This window comes from Panthera leo, chromosome B3 (assembly GCF_018350215.1).
Source record: "Panthera leo isolate Ple1 chromosome B3, P.leo_Ple1_pat1.1, whole genome shotgun sequence".
Classification (NCBI taxonomy): Eukaryota; Metazoa; Chordata; class Mammalia; order Carnivora; family Felidae; genus Panthera; species Panthera leo.
Window position 1 is genome coordinate 71,589,966 of NC_056684.1, and position 20,842 is coordinate 71,610,807.

The following is a 20,842-nucleotide window of genomic DNA, read 5'->3' on the forward strand; positions in this document are numbered from 1 at the left end:
TCCTAAGTATTGGCCTCTGTAACCAGCTACTGGGCAGCATTTATAAAGTGGACACCAGGGGGTAGCAAAATCTCACTCTCCCAGTTCCCCAGCAGTAATGACAAGGAAGCCAGAGTCTCCTTGACTTCAGGGCCCATAATTCAGTGGTGGAAATGAACTCCAGCTCCCTACCTCTAACTCTGCTGGGAACATTATCACTAAAGTTTGCTTGCCCTCGATTTTTTTTTTTTCTTTGACACCATGGAGCAGAGGGATCTTCTTGTCTCCAAGAAGAATCAACAATTTCTCTTCTTTTCCAGACCTAGTGGAGTGGAGAAAGGATGGAGTTTAGCTTTCAGAGGTAGTGAAAGAAGAGCTCATCACCTAGGTGACGCCCTCCTCTCCAGCGGTTCCAACCACTGCCCAGAGGCTCCAGCCTCCTGGCCTCACAGGTGCTGCACCCACTGGCAGGACGTTTTCCAAACGTCAGCCCCCACCCGCAGTGGCACATGCCTTCACGCCCCTCTCTGGGGACTATTTAGCTTTCCGATCGCCTCTCAAACGTCCACCCTTGGGAAGTGCCACCCCCACCCCCACCCCCTACAGGGCTTCCCTTTGCCCGCTCGCAGGAGGAACAAAAGCATCTCCCGTCTATGCCTAAGCCTCCCCTGCTCTCCTGGGAAACCCTCGCAGGGGCTTCATTTCACATCCAGATGCAGTGGAGGATGGGTGAGACTAGAACTTTCTTAACTAGACTACTCCTCTTTGCTGCGCCAGATAACCATCCTCACCGCCTTGAGCCCTAGCGACCTTGGGAGACTTGTATCGCCACCCCATAAGAAGGAAGGGTCTTTCGAATCATGGGATCTGCCTCGGGGAGAGGGGCGGGGTGTCTGATGCCTTCCCTCCGCCAGCCGAAAATGGAGAGACATGATGCAGAGGGGAAGGGGCAGGGAGAAAAGAATTCAGAAAACGTCTGCCAAAGTGCACACCCCTGCAGGAGGATTTGATCCGAAGACCCTGCTCCCCTTCCGTCACGATGTTCACCCCCACCCCCCACCCCAAGCCTTCCCAGCTCCCTAATTCCGCCTATCCCCCCGCCTCCGCCCTCCCCTGGCCGCACAGAGGAGCCCATTGTCGGAGCCAGAAGGCTCGAGGCCGAAGGAGATGGGAGGGAAAGAGGGCGGGCAAGCCCCTGGAGGGTGGAAGGAATCCCCTGATTTCCCTGCCCTCAGCTCCACCAGAGTCGGCAGGGGCCTGGGGGTCTTTTCCGAGCTCCAGGTGCTGCCGAAGTCTGGCAACCACGGGGAGTACAGGTTCCCGGGCGAGTTACAGACGGGAGGCGCCGGCCGCCAAAGGACCCCAGTCCTAGGCTAGGTACCCCAGAAAATTCACGCACGCCCCACCCTCTGGAGTGTCCCTTGCGGAAGCTAAACTGATCCCGCAGGGAGCGAGGCGGCGGCGGCAAAAGAGGGGCATCCTTGCCAAGGCGGGCGTCCGAGGGCCAGGGTCGGGGCTGCCCACTGGAGGGCGGGGCGGAGGAGGAAGCGCGTTGCGGGAGAGGGAGGCAGATCTGCTGGGGCGTCGGGGAAGCAGCGGAGAGGCTCCGCGCGGGAGAAGGAGTCCCGGCAGGGGGTCCGGCGCGGAGGCGGAGGCGGGCACTGAAAGGCGGGGCGGGGAGGGGCGGCCGTCTCGGCCCTCCCTGGCGGGGCCCCGCGGCCTGGGAGCCCGGGCGGGCCGATCCGCCACCGCGGCCGGAGCTGTCCCCCAGCCAGACCCGGCGAGACGCGAGCGGCGGGAGGGAGGCGGCGGCGCGCCCGGCCCCGCCCGCCCGAGCGTCGGACGCGGCCCCGCGCCGAGCCATGGTGAGTCCGGCGTCGCAGCCCCGGTGTCCCCCTCTGCCTTAGCGCAGCCCGCTCGGGGCCGCCAGCCCCCAGCCCAGTGCCTCCAGCGCCTGCCTTGGTCTGTCGAGCGCTTCTGGGACTCTCCTCCCGCCCATCCCCCCCTTCTTTTCTTTGGTCTGTCTGCCCCACTGTCTGGCTCTGTCCCCACCGGGTATTGCTCTCACTCTCTTTCTTCCCTTCTTCTCCGCCCCCTCCCCCATCGTCCCTTTGGTCGCTCCCCCAGTCCACACGCCTCCCCCCGCCCTCCTCTGTCCCGACCTGTGCCTTCCTTTGCAGGATCTTCCCTCCCCCTCCGGGTCCCAGCTCCTTACCCGCGGGAGACCCCTGCGGGTTGGTGCTGCAGTGGCCCTGGAAGGGGCCCGGCCTCGGGTCATGAGAACTGACCTGCCTGGAACCACCATTTTCCATCCCAGTCCCCAGCCCGGTGAGCTGGGCCCACCCATCCGGCCCTGGGGGACTGGCCACAGCTGTGGCTGGGCTGGGGCCAGGGACGTGGCCAAAGAGGGAAATTCCCGTGGAGAAAGACGGGTTGCTTCAAGATAGTGGACAGAGTGGGGAGGGGGCGTGACGCTGCCAGAGCAGACAAGAGATGGGGGGGTCTGGGGAGAGTGCCCCAGGGCTCTTGCTGCAGGGAACAGAAGCACTGTCTTAGAGTCCTCAGCTGCAGAGGGGAGGGAGCACCAGCGGGAGCTCCCCGCAGGAGGTAGGAGACTCTGGCAGCAGCAACTTAGGACACAGGAAGCAGGGTGGCACTATTAAGGGGGAGCCCCTACCAACAGGAGTGGACACTATTCTGGGAACTTTCACTCCAGAAGTTCTCTCTGAAGAATCATTCCAAGTAGTGAGCACTGCCAGAGAGAGCGCCCACTCCACTGCAGGGGGGTGGGAGGTACAAGGCTACAGGGGCGCTCACTGCAAGAGTGGAGGAGGGGGGAGGCCCTGCCAGGGGGCGCTCACTGCAAGGAGGTGGGGGGAGGAGCACTACCGGGGCTGCTTCTCTACAGAAGGAAGGGCACCCCCTGGCAGGGAGGCTGGAGCAAGAAAAAAGAGGAACTGGGCCAGGGAGAGCTGACTCAGTCTCTCTGGTCTCCTTTTTGGTCCTGGCCGACTGGAGGCCCGGTCTCTGTGCTCCTGCCCGCCGCCTCCCACCCCAGACCCCTCCTCCCCTCCTGCCGCTGCAGTTTCCTGTGGCTGAGACTCTAGCTCAGCCATGAGCTCACCGCCCCTAATGGGTTGCAGCTGCCTCGCTGCTCCAGCTCTAGCTACCCCCTCCTGGCCTCCGATCGGACAGCCCACTTTGCCTCACCCCGCCACTCTCCACTCTCCCTTCCTCCCACCTCCCCCCGCCCCTCTTTGCGCTAGCCGCTAGCGGGGTCCCCGGAACACTGAGGGGTCTGTCTGCTCGCCCACACACCTTGGGGCTGGGTCTCCGCGCTGACGCACTGAATGTCCGACTCCGGAGTGGCTGCCCTAGCTTCTCAGAGGGTCAGGACAGATGGGCAATTGGTAAAATATGCAGTTTTGTCTGCAGGGCAAAGACAAAACTGGGGGAGGGTGGTCATAAAGAACTAGATGAACACGGCAGTGAGCATCCCCTTGCCCACTTAGAGCGAACAAATCTGATACAAAGAACTTCAAAGCCATCTTGAAAGAGAAATTAGTATGCAAAGGAATTTAGCCTGAGGAGTGGTTGTTTAGGGTACACATTGGAGAAAGATACCCATTGATTCACCTAGGGAGGCAAATTTAGAGAAAGCAGGGCTGAGTCTTTTGAGACAGTGGCTACAGGTGGAGTTGGTGGAGAGGTCCTACTGGAATCAGAAAATACATAACATCGAAGCCTCCTCCCTTCCCCACATGTCCCTTTTGTGACTATTTCCTCTTTCAGCTGTACCCACCCCGTTCTTTGTAACCCAATCCCCCATGTGGGGAAGTGGGTGATTCCTTTAGAGCCACTCTGAGAGGGAAGAGGTTGCTAGAAAGACGCCACAGACAGCCCTTTAGTCCTCCTTCTTCCCACCCAATGACCATCTCTAGGAGATGATTGTTCATGGATGGTGGCACCTCCACTTGAGATGGAGCTCCCCAGATGGTAGACCCTGTGAGGAGGGGCTTATAGGATGGCTGTGCGAAAGCTCTCCACCCTTCAGAACTCTCTCAGCCATCACTGAATCTTCTGGTGGCCCAGAGGCCTGTCTCTCCCTGAGGAGTCCCTATGCAATCAATTGTCCCAACTCAAGAACCAGGAATGGCCCTGAGATCAGAGACATTCACCAAAAATTCTCCCTGGCCCTCCAAAGCCAACGTCTCAGAGCTCCAGTGTGGAATACACCACTAGTCCTATGCACTCTGACTGATCCAGTTCCACCGGGGCCATCCCAGGCTCATTCAGCCACCATTTCCTGAGTGTCCTCTCTGAGCACATAATGTGCATGAGGTGGCCCCTGGGAGTCACTCCCAGCCCCATACCAGGAGCCATGCTCTCCAGGGATCTGCAGCCCGTCTTATCTCTCCCAGGAGCCCGAGCCAGTGGAGGACTGTGTGCAGAGCACGCTGGCCGCCCTGTACCCGCCCTTCGAGGCAACGGCCCCCACACTGTTGGGCCAGGTGTTCCAGGTGGTGGAGAGGACTTATCGGGAGGATGCGCTGAGGTACACGCTGGACTTCCTGGTGCCCGCCAAGCACCTGCTTGCCAAGGTCCAGCAGGAAGCCTGTGTGAGTGGCCCCTAAGACCCACTGTCTCGCCTGAGAGACTAGCCAGACTAATTTCCACCTACGCCAGCTCCCAACACTGATGGCCCCCAGAGGCACAGGCCACTAAGATACTAACGCACACAGACACTCATCTTCCCCAAATATTGACCCCTAAAAAAAATATCAACTCCCACAGTCCCATCAGACCCAATTCCAGACATTTCCCCCCTCATATGGATTTCTCAAGATACTAACTCCCCCAAACAGGACTCAACAGAGATCCTTCACTTCTGCTGATATAAAGACTCCTAAGACTCCTAGGAGTCTCTGATCCCTCTAAGACAATGGCATCTGCTGACCATACCATATGTAATGACTCAGTTGTTACCCTCCCACGCATGGAACTTGTTTGCTAGAGAAGCTTCCTACTACCAGAAAACTGAACAGTCCCAATCCTCCTCTGCTACATGAACATCCCTCCAGCTCCCCTGGGATTGTGACCTATCAGGCCAAAGGCCAGCCCTGCCTAGGGTGGTCCCATTCTAACTGCCTTCTCCTGCTGGCTTCATCAGCGGGGGCCTGAGCGCAGTCCCACCTCTCTCCCCAGGCCCAGTACAGCGGTTTCCTCTTCTTCCATGAGGGCTGGCCCCTCTGCCTGCACGAGCAGGTGGTGGTGCAGCTCGCAGCCCTGCCCTGGCAGCTGCTACGTCCAGGAGACTTCTACCTGCAAGTGGTGCCCTCAGCAGCCCAAGCACCCCGCCTGGCACTCAAGTGCCTGGCCCCAGGGGGCGGGCGGGTACAGGAGTTGCCTGTGCCCAATGAGGCCTGTGCCTACCTATTCACACCTGAGTGGCTGCAAGGCATCAATAAGGACCGGCCAACAGGTCGCCTCAGTACTTGCCTACTATCTGCGCCCTCTGGCATTCAGCGGCTGCCCTGGGCAGAGCTCATCTGCCCACGATTTGTGCACAAAGGAGGCCTCATGGTTGGACATCGGCCAAGCACACTGCCCCCCGAGCTGCCCTCTGGACCCCCAGGGCTCCCCAGCCCTCCACTCCCTGAGGAGGCCCTGGGCACCCGGAGTCCTGGGGATGGGCACAATGCCCCCGCTGAAGGACCCGAGGGCGAGTACGTGGAGCTGCTGGAAGTGACACTGCCTGCAAGGGGGAGCCCCACAGATGCTGAGGGCTCCTCGGGCCTCTCCAGGACCCGGACGGTACCCACCCGAAAGGGTGCTGGAGGAAAGGGCCGGCACAGGAGACACCGGGCCTGGATGCACCAGAAGGGTCTGGGGGCCCGGGACCAGGATGGGGCACGCCCACCTGGTGAGGGAAGCAGCACTGGAGCCTCCCCCGGGTCTCCCCCTGGAGCTGAGGCTCTCCCAGAAGCGACAGCCCTAGAGGTATCTGAGTCTCCAGCAGAAACATTGGGGGAATCCTCTGAATCTTGCCCCCTGAGGCCAGGGGAGGTTGGGGGAGGGGCAGGCCAGGGGGCTGAAGGACCACCCGGCACCCCTCGGAGAACAGGCAAAGGAAACAGGAGAAAGAAACGTGCTGCAGGCAGAGGGGCTCTTAGCCGAGGAGGGGACAGTGCTCCACTGAGCCTTGGGGACAAGGAAGAGTCCAGCCACCAGGAAGTCCATGTCAGTCTGCCCCCGCCAAATGAGCAGGAGCTTCCAGGATGCAACCCGGTTGAGGAGGAGCACAAAGGCTCAGAGAAGCCAGAGTCTGAGCTGAAAGAGGAGCTCGGACCAGCAGACAAAAAAGAGTCTCGGCCCCCAGAAGCCTGTGGACCTATAGAAGAGACGGCCAGAAAGAAGGAGCAGGAGGGCCCCAGCCTAGTATGCATAGCAGGTGAGATGGCACCAGAGCTGGTAAGGCAAGGGTCAGCATAGATTGGGCCAAGGGAGGGGGCTAGAGGAGGAGCTGGGAACCTGACAGCCAGAACCCTCCCCACCTCAGGCCCAGCAGCTCTGCTTGTGTCTGTGCAGGACCCACAGGTCCAGAAGGGCTTCCATCAGACCCACCAACACCACCCTTGGAGGCTGTGCAGGAAATGAAAGGGGACAGTGTCCCAGAAGAGGCCTCTCCAGTCTCCATCTCTGATGACCCGGATGTAGCTTGGGACTTGATGGCATCTGGATTCCTTGTCCTGACTGGTCAGTGGGCATCAGTGTTAGGAGGGAAAGAGAAGCAACCAGGGTGGGCTGTCGAGGGAGGCAGGGTGGTTGGGAGGCAGCCAAGGCCTGCCCCCAGCCAGGACATACTGTCCATTTTGTGTCCTCAGGAGGGATGGACCAGAGTGGGCGAGCTCTGCTGACCATTACCCCACCATGCCCTCCTGAAGAACCCCCACCCTCTCGAGACATGCTGAGCACTGCTCTTCATTACCTCCACTCATTGCTCAGGTAACTGAGGCCCAGCAGCGGCACCCTGGACATTAACCTCCTGGTCATGAGGACCCTGGCCCCCTTTCTTCTCAGAACACTGACTTCTTGACGTCTAGGATACCTAGTTCCTCACCCGTCACATTTTTAAGTCATTGACTGCTGACCTTGTTGACCTCTAACCTCCAGGATATCTTCATCAATCCTCAAAGTCAACATTGCTGACTTTCAATACCCTAAGGCACTACCTAGATTATTGGGGTATTGATTTACTCACTCAACAACTATTTACTAAGCCCCAAGAACCTAGTAGGCATCATGCTATGGACTGAAATTGAGTTCACACCCTTCCAGAGCATAGAAGTCCTAATTTTTCAGACCATGATCCTATGATTTAGTAGCCATGTGAATACAGACTCCTGAATGCTAGATCACTGCCTCTTGGACACAAACTCACACTTTGGCCTTTTGCCCATTGCTTCCCAAAAGTACCAGGAACTAACTTCTCCTGAGAACTAGTAACAGTAAAGCCAGACCCTGGGCCACTATCCCCTCAATACACACACAGGTGCATACACACTGCCTCCTTGGCTCTTCTGCCCCCACAGGCCTGATCTCCAGATATTGGGGCTGTCCATCCTGTTGGACCTTCGAAAGGCACCCCCACTGCCTCCAGCACTCATTCCTGTTCTAAGTCAACTTCAGGTAACCAACCACCCCTTGACACAGGTATTTCTCCTGACCATAACCCTTCCCCGGTAGCCTGGAATGGCACCCAGTTGCCCGCAGTTTAGGGCTATTCTTCTTTGCCCTTAGGACTCAGGAGACCCTCCTCTCATTCAGCGTCTGCTGCTTCTCACTCATGATGACCCTCTGACTGAATTCTATGGACTTCAGGTTTGAGCTCCTCACTCCCAGCCAGTCCCCCTTAATAGTGGAGAGAGAAGAGCCCCAGGCTGGTCCCTGAACCCCTGGGTGGCCAGGCCAGAATCCCCTGCCTTCACATGTCTACAGGGCGCTGAGTTGGTGTCAGAAAGTGATCTGAAAAGAGTGGCCAAGCCAGAGGAGCTGCCATGGGACTTGGGAGGTCACAGGGAACCCTCGCCCAGCTACTGGGTAGAGACACACCAGGTAAGCTTCACCACCCCTACCCAGGACACTGGGAGCCAGGAATGACCCAGCTCAGAAAATTCTGGGAGAGAGAGGGCGGATCTGAGACATGACCATGGGGTTGAGAAAAAGTGATTTCCTTTCCATTCAATTCAATAAGGTTTTTTTTAATGTTTGTTTATTTTTGAGAGAGAGAGAGAGAGAGTATGTGAGCGCAGAGGGGCAGAAAGAGAGGGGGAGACAGAGGATCCCAAGCAGGCTCTGTGCTGTCTGCACAGAGCCCAATTCACAGACTGTGAGATCATGACCTGAGCTGAAATCAAGAGTCGGACACTTACCAACTGAGCTACCCAGAGGCCCCTCAATTCAATAAGAATTTATGGCTCACAACCCATGATCACAGTATTAAGCATGTACCATGGGCTATCGGGGAGATGAGAGGAATATGTTAAATGTTCTTTTTTTTTTTTAATGTTTATTTATTTTTGAGAGGGAGAAGGGCAGAGAGAGAGGGAAACACAGAATCTGAAGCAGGCTCTAGGCTCTGAGCTGTCGGCATAGAGCCTGATGCGGGGCTCGAACCCATGAACCATGAGATCGTGACCTGAGCTGAAGTCGGATGTTTAACCGAATGAGCCAGTCAGACACCCCTGTTAAACAGGTTCTTAATGTGATATCAAGCAGCATATGATTTTTGGTGGGACATAAGTAAGAAGCTATTGGAGAAGAGTGTAAGGTAGTTTTACTGAGGTTCTGGAACGAGCTGACAGTCATGAAGTCTGGTTCTAGTTCCATGTGACCTAGGACAAACTACTGTACCCCACTTCCAGAGATGGTACCCTTTCTGCACTTATTCCCTGCACCAACATCCAGGCCTCAGGGTCTTCAACAAAAAAATAGAGCAATTGTGATATAATCTCTGATTCTGTGAATCTAAGTGCTGTGAACATTCAAGAAAAGACAGGTGAACATGATCTGAGCTAAGTATGAAAGAGGGTTTGTAACATGGTCTCTAAACTATGCATCAAAGGGGATGTCAGTCTGAACAGGCAGAGAGGAGCATTTTATAGGGTGAACACCTAGCGCACATAGAGGAAAAGGAGACTTACATTTACTAAGCTGTATGCTGTACCAGTCCCATGCTAAGTGCTTACTTAGCATCATCTCTTTAAACCTCGCAAAATCCTGTGTGTCTTCTCCTCACTTTACAGTTGAGGAAACTGAGGTTCAGGGAGGTTTCTGGACCTGCTTAATGTCGTACAGTTAGTAAACAACAAAGTCAGAAACTAACTGAGCATTGTCTCTGTAAGAGTCTCTGGGACTGCCCCACCTCCATCCCTGTGTGTGTGTTTCAGGAAGTGGCAAGGCTGTGCCTCCTGTGTCAAGGTGTGCTGTGCTCTGTGCGGCAAGCCATTGAGGAGCTGGAGGGAGCCACAGAGCCAGAAGGAGAGGTAGGAAACGAGATGGGACAAAAGGGTTGGGATGGGGGCTCTCTAGTGGAACGCCAACATTCAACTGCTCCTTGCCCCCAGGAGGCTGTAGGAATGCTTGAGCCCCTACAGAAGGTGCTGGCAGATCCCCGACTGACGGAGCTGCAGAGGGATGGGGGAGCCATCCTGATGAGGCTGCGCTCCACCCATAGCAGCAAGTATGAGGGGGGATGGGAGGGGGTGGGCGGGTGGACATGGGGGTGTGGAGACACAGCAGAGAGCTGTCAATAAACCTTAGCTGCCAGATAATTCTTACTGAGCAGGTATCTGGACAGGAGAGTATGCATTTCCACTTATTATAATTTTCACATTACATCCCTAGGTGCTAGTTATGATTACAGACAGATTTGGAGGATGAGAAATGTTAAATGCCTTGGCCAAGATTAGTCAGTAATTCAGTCAGGATTCAAATCCAGGCTTGTACTCTGACCCACGATGCTGTGCTACATCTCATACTAAGATGCAAGGATGGAATGGGGTGGGGGCAGGGAAGGGTTGATAAGGGCAATAGTTCATTCTGCCCCTCTCTTTCCCCAGGCTGGAGGGCCCTGGCCCCGCTACACTGTACCAGGAGGTGGACGAAGCCATTCACCAGCTTGTGCGCCTCTCCAACCTGCATGTACAAGAGCAGGAGCGGCGGCAGCGTCTACACCGACTCCAGCAGGTGGGCCTGGACCCCCAGACCTCTCTTACTTGGCCCGGGAGCCTGGCCTCCAGCACTCCCTTTTCTGCTGACATTTATGGTTGATAGTGTTCTCCTAACCTCCTTCTTCTCACCCCACCCTGGAGGATGGTCTGGTCAGTGTGAGATTCAACAAGGGAGAGATAGCATCTAAGGACCAGCAAAGAAGAGAAGCCAGATCTCCCCCGCCCCACTGTTGATCTTTGATCAAGAATCCTTAGAGACTGTGAGATGCTTGGGTGCCCTAGGGGATTCTGGGAAGAGCTGATTGACTCTAGCGTGCCTATTAGCTTAAAATAATAAATGTCTCTTGGTACCAGCTCTTTAACTACACTTCTACCCAAGCTCCCTCAACTCTTTATACAATGTCTTCCCCAAACCTGAGGCTGGTAAGGTCCCAGCTTCCTCCACTTTGGAAGGAGAGGGCAATGGAAGATGCTAAGGCCTCTTATGTGGGGAAGATTCAGGGATAAGGCTGGCTTTTCTGAACCTTCATTATTCTCCTGGGGTTAAGAGCCCCACAGGGATCATTCTACCATGTAGGGTATGGGGGTGGTTTGCAATCTGATTGTTCCCTCAGAGCCCCAGGCATGGTGAGTGAACACCTCATGGACCTGCATGTGGGCATCAGGGGAAGAGTCATCGCAGGGTCAATGTCAAAGTGGGGGACAGGGCTTTCTGTTTTCTGGGGTTTCCACATAGTGCCTTCCTCCATCCCAGTATCCAAAGGGTGGTATCTCTTACTGTTTGTTTGCTTGCTTGTTAGCTGTTTTCCCCATTTCAAAACCGTTAGCACGCAGGATTTGGAGTCTAAAGTTCCCAGCTTGAGTTCTAGCTCTGTTAGGAATGAGATGTTGCACAGATCTTGAAGTGTCTCTGAGTTCTCAAGTCTGCATCTTTAGAATGGGGATGATAGGGGCGCCTGGGTGGCACAGTCGGTTAAGCGTCCGACTTCAGCCAGGTCACGATCTCGCGGTCCGTGAGTTCGAGCCCCGCGTCGGGCTCTGGGCTGATGGCTCAGAGCCTGGAGCCTGTTTCCGATTCTGTGTCTCCCTCTCTCTGCCCCTCCCCCGTTCATGCTCTGTCTGTCTCTCTCTGTCCCAAAAATAAATAAAAAACGTTGAAAAAAAAAAAATTTTAGAATGGGGATGATAATGACACTGACCTCTCAAGGATGTTGGGATGACCAAATGAATTCAGCAAAGGACAGAGAAGTGTTTATGGTTGGGCTCTAATTATTAGGAACATCCTCAGACTTCTCCTCAGGCTGTCCTATGCCAGCTTCCAGCCTTTCTTCAGAAGAAAATATTACCATCCCTTTTTGGTTAAATATTCCAGAACTAATATGAGAGTCCTTAGATCGCCATAATAGGCAGCTAGAGGTGGACACACGCACCCACATTGACACACACACACACACGTGCGCGCACTGTCTTGTCTCTCCAAGCCAGGCCCCTGGGACCCCTGCCCACTTGTCGTTGGACTCAGTGAATGTGAAATTTCTCCCAGCCCCCTCCATTATCCAGAGGATCCTCATCCACCTCAGGCCCACACCAGCTTTATCTATGTCACCTGCAGACAGAGCCCTGGAGCCCTCATCCTCCTCCCTCAGTGCTCCCTGCCAGCCCAGCTTCCCCTTCTTCTTGTGCTTTACAAATGATCTCTCACTAGAGCTTTGTGGGAACTACTACCAACCAATGTTACCGTTCCCACACTACAGCTGATATGAAATGGTTTACCCAAGGGTCCGTGGATTAGGGTGGTGGGGTTGGAGCTGGATTTCAGCTCTCCTTCCCACCACATGGCCTCCTTCTCCCTCACGGCCCTTCTGTGCCCCCTTGTCTGTCTTAGGTGCTACAGTGGCTCTCAGGCCCTGGGGAGGAGCAGCTGGCAAGCTTTGCTGTGCCTGGGGACTCCCTGTCTGCCCTGCAAGAGACAGAGCTACAGTTCCGGGCTTTCAGCACTGAGGTTCAGGTGAGAAGGGGGAGAGGGGCAGGTGAGGAGAAGCACGCGGGGAAGGAGGGGCAGACTGACTAGGCCTGAGGACGGGGTCTGAGTTCAGCCTTCCTTCTTCAGGAGCGCCTGGCCCAGGCCCGGGAGGCCTTGGCCCTGGAGGAGGACACCACCTCCCAGAAGGTTCTGGATGTCTTTGAACAGCGGCTGGAGCAGGTTGAGAGTGGCCTCCATCGGGCCCTGCGGCTACAGCGCTTCTTCCAGCAGGTGTGTGCAGATCCTCTTCTGGGCCCACCATTGCCTGCCTTCTGCATGGAGAAGCTGATCAGGTAGTAGCTAAAAGCAGGGACTCAGGAGACCATCTCCTTTGATTCTTGGCTCTGCCACTTACTTGCTGAGTGATCTGGGACAAGTTTCTAAACTTGAGCATGCCTCCATAGGCACCCACCTCACAGGGCTGCTGTGAGGATGACATAGGTAATATATAAAAGCACTTAGTACAGAGCCTGCCACTGATAAACACGGGGTAAGTATTGGCTCTTCTCACATCCAGGCCCCTTTGTCTCTGTACCAGCTTGGAGTGACACGGTTAGGCAGTGGTGCTGGGATAGTGAAGATGTTGCACAGATCTTGAAGTGTCTCTGAGTTCTCAAGTCTGCATCTTTAGAATGGGGATGATAATGACATCCCTCTCTCAGAGCGACTCTCAGAGGACTAAGAGGGTGACGGGCACTGGGAAGCCAGCGGCAAAAGAGGACAGGAGCTGTCATTGGGCAGCATGTGTGAGTGGCACATAACCTCACTCTTTCTCTCCCCATTCCCGACCACCCGCTTTGGCCTGGCAGGCACATGAATGGGTGAATGAAGGTTCTGCTCGGCTGGCAGGAGCGGGACCGGGTCGGGAGGCAGTGCTGGCAGCCCTGGCCCTGCGGCGGGCCCCGGAGCCGAGCGCCGGCACCTTCCAGGAGATGCGGGCCCTGGCCTTGGACCTGGGCAGCCCTGCAGCCCTGCGAGAATGGGGCCGCTGCCGGGCCCGCTGCCAAGAGCTGGAAAGGAGGATTCAGCAACACCTGGGAGAGGAGGCGAGTCCACAGGGCCACCGGCGACGACGGGCAGACAGCACTAGCAGCGGAGGGGCCTCCCGGGGCCCCCACAGCCCCTCGCCCAGCCTTAGCTCCCTGCTGCTCCCCAGCAGCCCTGGGCCACGTGCAGCCCCATCCCATTGCTCCCTGGCGCCCTGTGGGGAGGACTGTGAAGAGGAGGGCCCTGACTTGGCTCCAGAGGCAGAGGGCAGGCCTCCAAGGACCGTGCTGATCCGAGGCCTAGAAGTCACCAGTACTGAGGTGGTTGACAGGACGTGCTCACCCCGGGAACATGTGCTGCTGGGCCGAGCTGGAGGTCCAGACGGGCCCTGGGGAGTAGGCACCCCCCGGATGGAGCGCAAGCGAAGCATCAGGTGAGAGCCCAGGCCAATCAGTGCCCAAGAGGCAGGCCCAACGGCCCAGCAGGAAAAGACTACGAAGTTGTTGGAGGTGGTGACTCCCTCCCGTGCCCCCATCTCCTCTGACACTACTTCCTGTTGCTCCTGCAGCGCCCAGCAGCGTCTGGTGTCTGAGCTGATTGCCTGTGAGCAAGAGTACGTGGCCACGTTGAGTGAGCCAGTGCCACCTGGGCCTGAGCTGACTCCTGAACTGAGGGGCGCCTGGGCTGCCGCCCTGAGTACGCGGGAGAGGCTTCGCAGCTTCCACCGGACACATTTTTTACGGGAGCTTCAGGGCTGCGCCACCCACCCCCTGCGCATTGGGGCCTGCTTTCTTCGCCACGTGAGTGACCCCTCAAACTTCTTCCAGGTCCTCTCCCTTCTCATGCTTCAGCCCCATCCACTTGTCCCTCCTTCTCAGTATCCATTCCCCGCCACCTCCCAAAGTATGTGGTCCAAGACTCTGGGGCCCAGTCCTGTTCTCTGGGCCCCTCTGGATCTCCTTAGCCTGTGTCCCTGTCCTCGAGTGCTGCCTGGCCTTCACTCACTACATGGAAGCCGGTCGTTTCCTAGGCAGACCCAGTGGCCCATCTCTCCTCTGCGTTGTAGTGAGGATGGGGAGGAGGAAAAGGAGAGGCTTGTCTCTCACCAGATAATGGCTTGTCTCTTCTCTTCTGGCACAGGGGGACCAGTTCAGCCTTTATGCCCAGTATGTGAAGCACCGACACAAACTGGAGAATGGTTTGGCTGCACTTGGCCCCCCAACCAAGGTAACCTTTGCTCCAACCCTCATGAGAAGGAGAGGGGTCAGGAGTACCCAAAACGTGCCACCCTCAAAGTCTCTCAGGGAAAGAAAGTTTTCCTGGATGTGCCCAGGAACATCACCTACTAATAATCTCCCAGAATTGCTGAGGGTGGGACAAACACCGGCCTGGAAGCCAAGTGAGCATGCATTTTTATCCTGAGGGACTTTGGGCAAGACTCTTGATTTCCTCTGGGTCTCTGTTTCTGCATCTGGTCAATGGATGCAATATACACTCTGTCTAACTCACAGAGTGCTCTGAGGATCAAAAGACTTTACATCGAAAGATACGAAAGTGATGTCAAAAGTTAAAAGCCAGAGACTGTAAGGGATAATTTGTGTTCCTCTTTCATTCTCCTTCAAGATAGAGGATGATTGACTCTCCTGCAGGCCCCCTACCTGCTTTCTTCCTGGAGAAAGTTTTCATCTTACCTTTGGCTGTATCTGGGCTTAATCTACCCCTGAAAGCCTGGACTACTATCCACCTTCCCTACAGAACTCAGCCCCCACCAGCTCCAGCCCCCACCCTCCTCATCCCTGTCTGTCTCCTCCCCAACTAGGGCTCCACAGAGAGTGGCCCTTACCTGCCCCGCGCCCTGCAGCAGCCCCTGGAGCAGCTCGCTCGGTATGGGCGGCTCCTGGAGGAGCTCCTAAGGGAAGCTGGGCCTGAACTGAGTTCTGAGCGCCAGGCTCTTGGGGCTGCCGTGCAGCTGCTCCGGGAACAGGAGACCCGTGGCAGAGACCTGCTGGCCGTGGAGGCAGTACGTGGCTGCGAGGTAAGGCCATGGCTCATCACTCCAGTTCAAACGGTCTAGCCTTGTGGCCTTAGATGCAGTGTGGCTGGTGACAAGAGAACTAGACTCAAGGTCAGAGGGCCCAGGCTCTAATTCCTAATCAGCTAGATGGCCTTGGTCAAGTCACTGAACTTCACTGGGCCTCGGTGTCCTCATCTATAAATAAAGAAGCTATGTCCTGCCTGACATCCCATGTGCTTTCCTGTTCCATTCCCAATTCTTCTCTTTCCTTACCTACTCTGTTCTTCCTCAACACCCAACATATACCTTATTCTCCCCTACCTCGTTTCTTTCTAGCCCAGAAGTTCCAGAACAGGTAGGGAACCTGCCTCCTCTAGGATAGACCTCTTTCCCCTTCAATTCTTTGCTGATTCTCTTCCTGGGTCAGAATGGTGCTTTATCCCCAACGTTCAAAGATTTCCCCACTATAACCCTGTAACCACACTATGGGAGGGGGAGGCTATAACCCTAGTATACAGCGTACCTTCTGTCTTGAAAGGCAGGGCTATGTTACTAGGCCAGGTGCGCTGTGCATGGTGACCATGGATGGATTCTAGGTCAAGGCCCTCACTGATTTCCTAACTCAGCCTGAGAACCAGTACATTAGGCCCCTTGCCCTATAAATCTCATTTTTACTCCCCACAAAATATACTCAAAGGGCTCCAGGGCCAATTATCTTTCCTTTTCCTTTCCCCAGACAGATCTGAAGGAGCAGGGACAGCTCCTGCACCGGGACCCCTTCACTGTCATCTGTGGTCGAAAGAAGTGCCTTCGCCATGTCTTTCTCTTTGAGCATCTCCTCCTGTTCAGCAAGCTCAAGGGTGCTGAGGGGGGGTCAGAGACCTTTGTTTACAAGCAGGCCTTTAAGGTACAATGCTGGAAAGGGGAGATTTGGAGGGACGGGACAAGAAGCCATGCTCTTCTTGAGAACTCAAGATGTTTTGGACATTCAACCCCAACCGAGGTTCAGAATCTGCATCATCTAAAACAGGCTTTGACCTTAATCAACCATCAGGTTAAGGTGTTGGGGGAGTGATAGAAACTCCTGTTACTGTCATTGGGGTTTTCCTTATCATTCATGTGGGACACTCACGAGGCATTCTAACCCAGAATGGAGGAGGACCTTTCCCATTAAGAATATATGTTTTCTGAGTTAGGGGTGGTCCCTGGGGGTCAGGAGAGAGGACTCTATTATCTATCTATCTATCTATATATCTATAGCTTGAGTTGATGGAACGAGTAGAACTGAACCCAAGATGAGGGAGGCCTTGCTTCAGGAAACAGCTTTGGTATTCAGATAAACATCAGTAGAGACCTCTAATCCTAGGGGCACCTGGCTGGCTCAGTCAATAGAGCATACACCTCTTGATCTTGGGGTTGTGAGTTCAAGCACCACGTTGGGTGTAGAGATTACTTAAAAACAAAATCTCTAGGGGATGTCTGGGTGGCTGAGTCAGTTAAGCATCTGACTCTTGTTTTCAGTTCAGGTCACAATCTCACAGTTTGAGGGATGGAGCCCCACGTCAGGCTCTGTGCTGACAACGTGAAGCCTGCTTAAGATTCCCCTCCCCCACACATGCATGTTCTCTCTCTCTCTCTCCCTCCCTCTCTCTCTCTCAAAATAAATATTTAAAATAAAATAAAATAAAATAAAATAAGTAAAATAAAATAAAATAAGAGACCTAGAGGCCTAGGTCAAGCAGTGCGGCATGATTCTAAGGGTTTCTAAACTTTCCTCCCCTACGTTCGTTCCAGCTCTTTAGGGGCGAGTACAGTATAGGGAAAAAAGCCTAGGTTCGGAATAATGTAGACATGGGTTTGAACCCTCTTTCTCTGCTAAGCTGTGATAAACCCTTGGGCAAGCTGCTTCCTGTCTCTGGGCATTCCCCGTCTGTAAATTATGGTTGTTAGGAAGCCTACATGTAGAGCACTTGGCATATGGTAGGTGTTGAGCAAACATTTACTGAACATCCACCAGATGCCAAGCTAAGTGTAGTGCTTTTCCATGTGGTACCATCTAGCCAGGATTCACTCTGTCTTCACCCACTCTCCTCCGCTCTTTCTCAGACTGCTGACATGGGGCTAACAGAAAACATCGGTGACAGTGGCCTCTGCTTTGAGTTGTGGTTTCGGCGGCGGCGTGCACGAGAGGCATACACTCTGCAGGCAGCCTCACCAGAGATCAAACTCAAGTGGACCAGTTCTATTGCCCAGCTGCTGTGGAGACAAGCAGCCCACAACAAGGGTACCGGGCAGGGCCAGGGGAGGGTGTGCTTGGGGTCAAGGTTATGGCAGGTTAGCCAGAGCATGTGGAGACCACTTGGGAAACAGGGTGTGGGATGGAGAAAGAATGACTTCGGAGATGATTCAAGATCTGACTTGAGAGAGATTGCTGACATAGAAATTAGTGTAAGGTGTACCAAAAGGAAAGAGGAAGCTACCAATTTCAGGAAAGCAAGAGCAAATGGCGGGGCAAAAGGGAATGAGGGACAGCTCACTGGACCTGGGGTCCAGAATGTACTTGCTGGGTGACATAGACCAGTACGTGTGTTTCTTTTTGGGGTTTTTTGGTTGGATTTTTGTTTATAATTCTCTGAACCTCATTCCACTCATCTGAAAAATGGAAAGTAACAGCTACATTTTAGTGTGATAGGCCCGATTAAATAAGGTGATATATATGGATACACTTAATAAATTATAAATGTATGCAAAAATGAGGGGTTTGCTCTTAATGTCCACAATAAAGGGCAGAAGGTGAGTATGAGAAGGTGGGTGGCTGGAATGCCAAATAGGCAGAATGCAACAAATAAGATACAAGAGACGGATGTCTGAGGAGGAAGTCTAGGACCACCATCACCATCCGTGTAGTAACAGTCAACAGCAAGAGTAACAGGAGATAGCAGATGAATGAGAATTGGCAAGGAGCAAAAGAAGTGTCTCCCATTCCAGTGCTAGGGCTTGGAGCGAAGGGGGGCTGAAGGAGGTTGGTAACAGGGTCTCTGTTCCCTAGAGCTCCGAGTGCAGCAGATGGTCTCCATGGGCATTGGGAATAAACCCTTCCTGGACATCAAAGCCCTTGGGGAGCGGACGCTGAGTGCCTTGCTCACTGGAAGAGGTGAGGGCCAGAGTGCTGGGGGGGGGGGTGGCCCCCAGAAGTCAAGACCTTGAGAGTGAGGGCACAGTGGGGAGGCATGGTGGAAAAGTAAGGAAGGGTAATGAGTGGACATGTCCTCCCAGAAATTGTGGGACTGACTGGGAGGCCCTCTATGAGACTGAGGGTCACTTCAGAGAGCCGGGAGGGCTTTCCCACACCACCACCCCACCACCACCCCCCCTCTCTGCAGCCGCCCGCACCCGGGCTTCCGTGGCCGTGTCATCCTTTGAGCATGCCGGCCCTTCCCTTCCCGGCCTCTCACCGGGAGCCTGCTCCCTGCCTGCCCGCGTCGAGGAGGAGGCCTGGGATCTGGACGTCAAGCAAATTTCCCTGGGTGAGGCACCTCTCAAGGGGTGGCTCTCAACAGCTGGGTCATCGTGGTGATATTCAGGCTGCTTGCTGCTAAGCAATTCCTTTTTCTAGCCAAGTAGCCCAGTTGCCATGACAACTATGTACAGCTTCCCCATTGCTAAAAGAGCTTTCCATCTGGTTGCTAGGGTAATGCTTACAGCAGCCTGTTGCTAAGAAGCACTTCCTCTGTACCTCTCTCTCTAGCTCTCCTTGAGTTTCTATGGAAACTGCTCAGCTTCCTGTTGTACCCTCCTGGTTCACCACGGCAATCCTTATAGTTTCCTGTCGCTTCTTCCCTGGTTGCTCTAATGATGCTGCTGACAATTTCCTGCCTCTTGGTAGGGGGGTTCTCTTGCAAATGGATTGCTATGGTGACTCACAGCTTCCTGTTGCTATGGAGCTTTTTCTTCCCTGATGGAGCAGCTTGGTTGCTTAAGGTAATCTAGAGGGGTTCTATACCCTGCTCTCACCCTAGCTTCCCCTCCAGCCCCAGAAACACTTGACTCTTCTGGAGATGTGTCCCCAGGACCAAGAAACAGCCCCAGCCTGCAACCCCCCCACCCTGGGAGCAGCACTCCCACTCTGGCCAGTGGAGGGATCTTAGGGCTGTCCCGGCAGGTAAGTCCCTGCGTTAGGGCTGGGAATGGGGTGATCTCTTCAGCCACTTTCTGGGTGGGATATTATGATCATTCAACCCACGGGGGCAGGGGGAACTAATGAGCCTGTGCACCCAGCAAGAGCGCAGTTTGTATATATTGTCCAGTCTGCCTTCCTCCTCTCCCACAGGCTTGGCTGAGAGGCATCAAGGTCAGAAGTAAAAAGGAATCTTAAGTAAAGAGCATAGGGGGCACCTGGCTGGCTCAGTCAGTTAAAAGTCCGACTCTTGACTTCGATTCAGGTCATGATCTCGTGGTTTGTGGGACTGAACCCCACGTCGGGCTCTGTGCTGACAGCATGGAGCCTGCTTGGGATTATCTCTCTGTCTCCCTCTGTCTCCCTCTGCCACTCCCCCACTCATGCTCTCTCTCAGGATAAATAAGTAAACTTGATAAAAAAGTAAACTTAATTTAAAAAAAAAAAGGAGCATAGTGCAGGAGTGGATGGAAAGGGGGTAATGCCAACAGCATTTGGACTTGGATTAAATCAGCAAAATTCAGGAACTTTGAGGAGGAGGACAGAGAGGTGAATTGGCAGGCTTAGGAGATGGGGAGGAGTATAGAAAAGACGTTTCCTTAGCCTTTAAGTTCACTGCACTTCCTCTCCTTGCAGAGTCATGCCCGAGCCCTGAGCGACCCCACTACACCTCTGTGACCTGGGTGAGTCCGTACCCCTTCACTACATCCAGCATGCCTTCCCTTTTGCACGTGCTGCCCTCCTCCCGGCTGCTTGGAAGTCAGCTTCTCCCCTCTCCCAACCCATCTCCCTCTTCTCTCCTGGCTTCTAGAGAAGACGGAGAACTTGGCTCCAGCCTCCCTCTCAGCACATTTTGGTTTGGGATGGCAGTGGGACATAGTGGAGGACTGGAAGGGCACTGAATGCTTCCTTTCCTCTGCTTCCTGGACAGAGAGGAGGTCCAAGGACCAGCGTGTTTCCCTGCTGCTATCTCTAGCGCTCTCCAGCCGAGTGCCTTCCTGCAGGAACCAGAGTGACCACACTTGCTTGCCTTCATACTCCGGAGGTGGAGTATGATCCCTCATCCAGTCCTGCCCCATCCTGGGCTGCTGCATACTCCCAGGACACGGCTCCATGTCAGCCTGAGTTCTCCCCTTCGTCCCATCCCACCCCGACTCTCCCTGAGAACACTCATCTCTGCCAGGTCAGCTGTTGTTCCTGGTGACTCCATTCTGGGGTGTCACAGGAAACAGAGCTATGCAAACCATTATAGGAGGGTGGGGTGGGGAACTGCAAACTTTATACATGTAATTACTGTTATTATAATACTATTGTTATATTAAATGTATTTACTCACACTTTGTCTCAGCAGAGCTAGAGCAGACCTCTGCGTTGAGGTGATACTGCTAACTTGAGCACTTCCCCTTCCCCAACCACTAACTAGAACACAG

General features: G+C 54.6%; 1 protein-coding gene across 2 annotated transcripts; it reads left to right on the forward strand.

Moving 5' to 3' along the window:
- Nucleotides 1-1,803: 1,803 nt before the first annotated feature.
- Nucleotides 1,804-20,747, forward strand: ARHGEF40 (Rho guanine nucleotide exchange factor 40). 2 transcript variants are annotated; one of them, XM_042942621.1, is made up of 24 exons: nt 1,804-1,844; nt 4,401-4,598; nt 5,185-6,430; nt 6,568-6,735; nt 6,864-6,984; nt 7,572-7,668; nt 7,780-7,860; nt 7,978-8,094; nt 9,429-9,524; nt 9,606-9,721; nt 10,101-10,227; nt 12,097-12,219; nt 12,322-12,465; nt 13,044-13,654; nt 13,790-14,021; nt 14,362-14,448; nt 15,041-15,256; nt 15,972-16,142; nt 17,342-17,519; nt 18,285-18,389; nt 18,619-18,762; nt 19,267-19,397; nt 20,049-20,095; nt 20,344-20,747. In XM_042942621.1, exons 1-23 carry the CDS (start codon nt 1,842-1,844, stop codon nt 20,088-20,090), a joined length of 4,554 nt encoding a protein of 1,517 aa, XP_042798555.1. In that variant the 5' UTR covers nt 1,804-1,841; the 3' UTR covers nt 20,091-20,095; nt 20,344-20,747. The 2 variants fall into 2 exon arrangements, with proteins under 2 accessions (XP_042798555.1, XP_042798556.1); XM_042942622.1 differs by lacking the exon at nt 18,619-18,762.
- Nucleotides 20,748-20,842: the final 95 nt, after the last annotated feature.

Excerpts from the sequence above, each read along its gene's own strand:
- ARHGEF40 (XM_042942621.1), top strand. Across the intron at positions 10,228-12,096 it reads GTCTACACCGACTCCAGCAG|GTGCTACAGTGGCTCTCAGG; the intron begins GTGGGCCTGGAC and ends TGTCTGTCTTAG. Across the intron at positions 13,655-13,789 it reads GAGCGCAAGCGAAGCATCAG|CGCCCAGCAGCGTCTGGTGT; the intron begins GTGAGAGCCCAG and ends TTGCTCCTGCAG.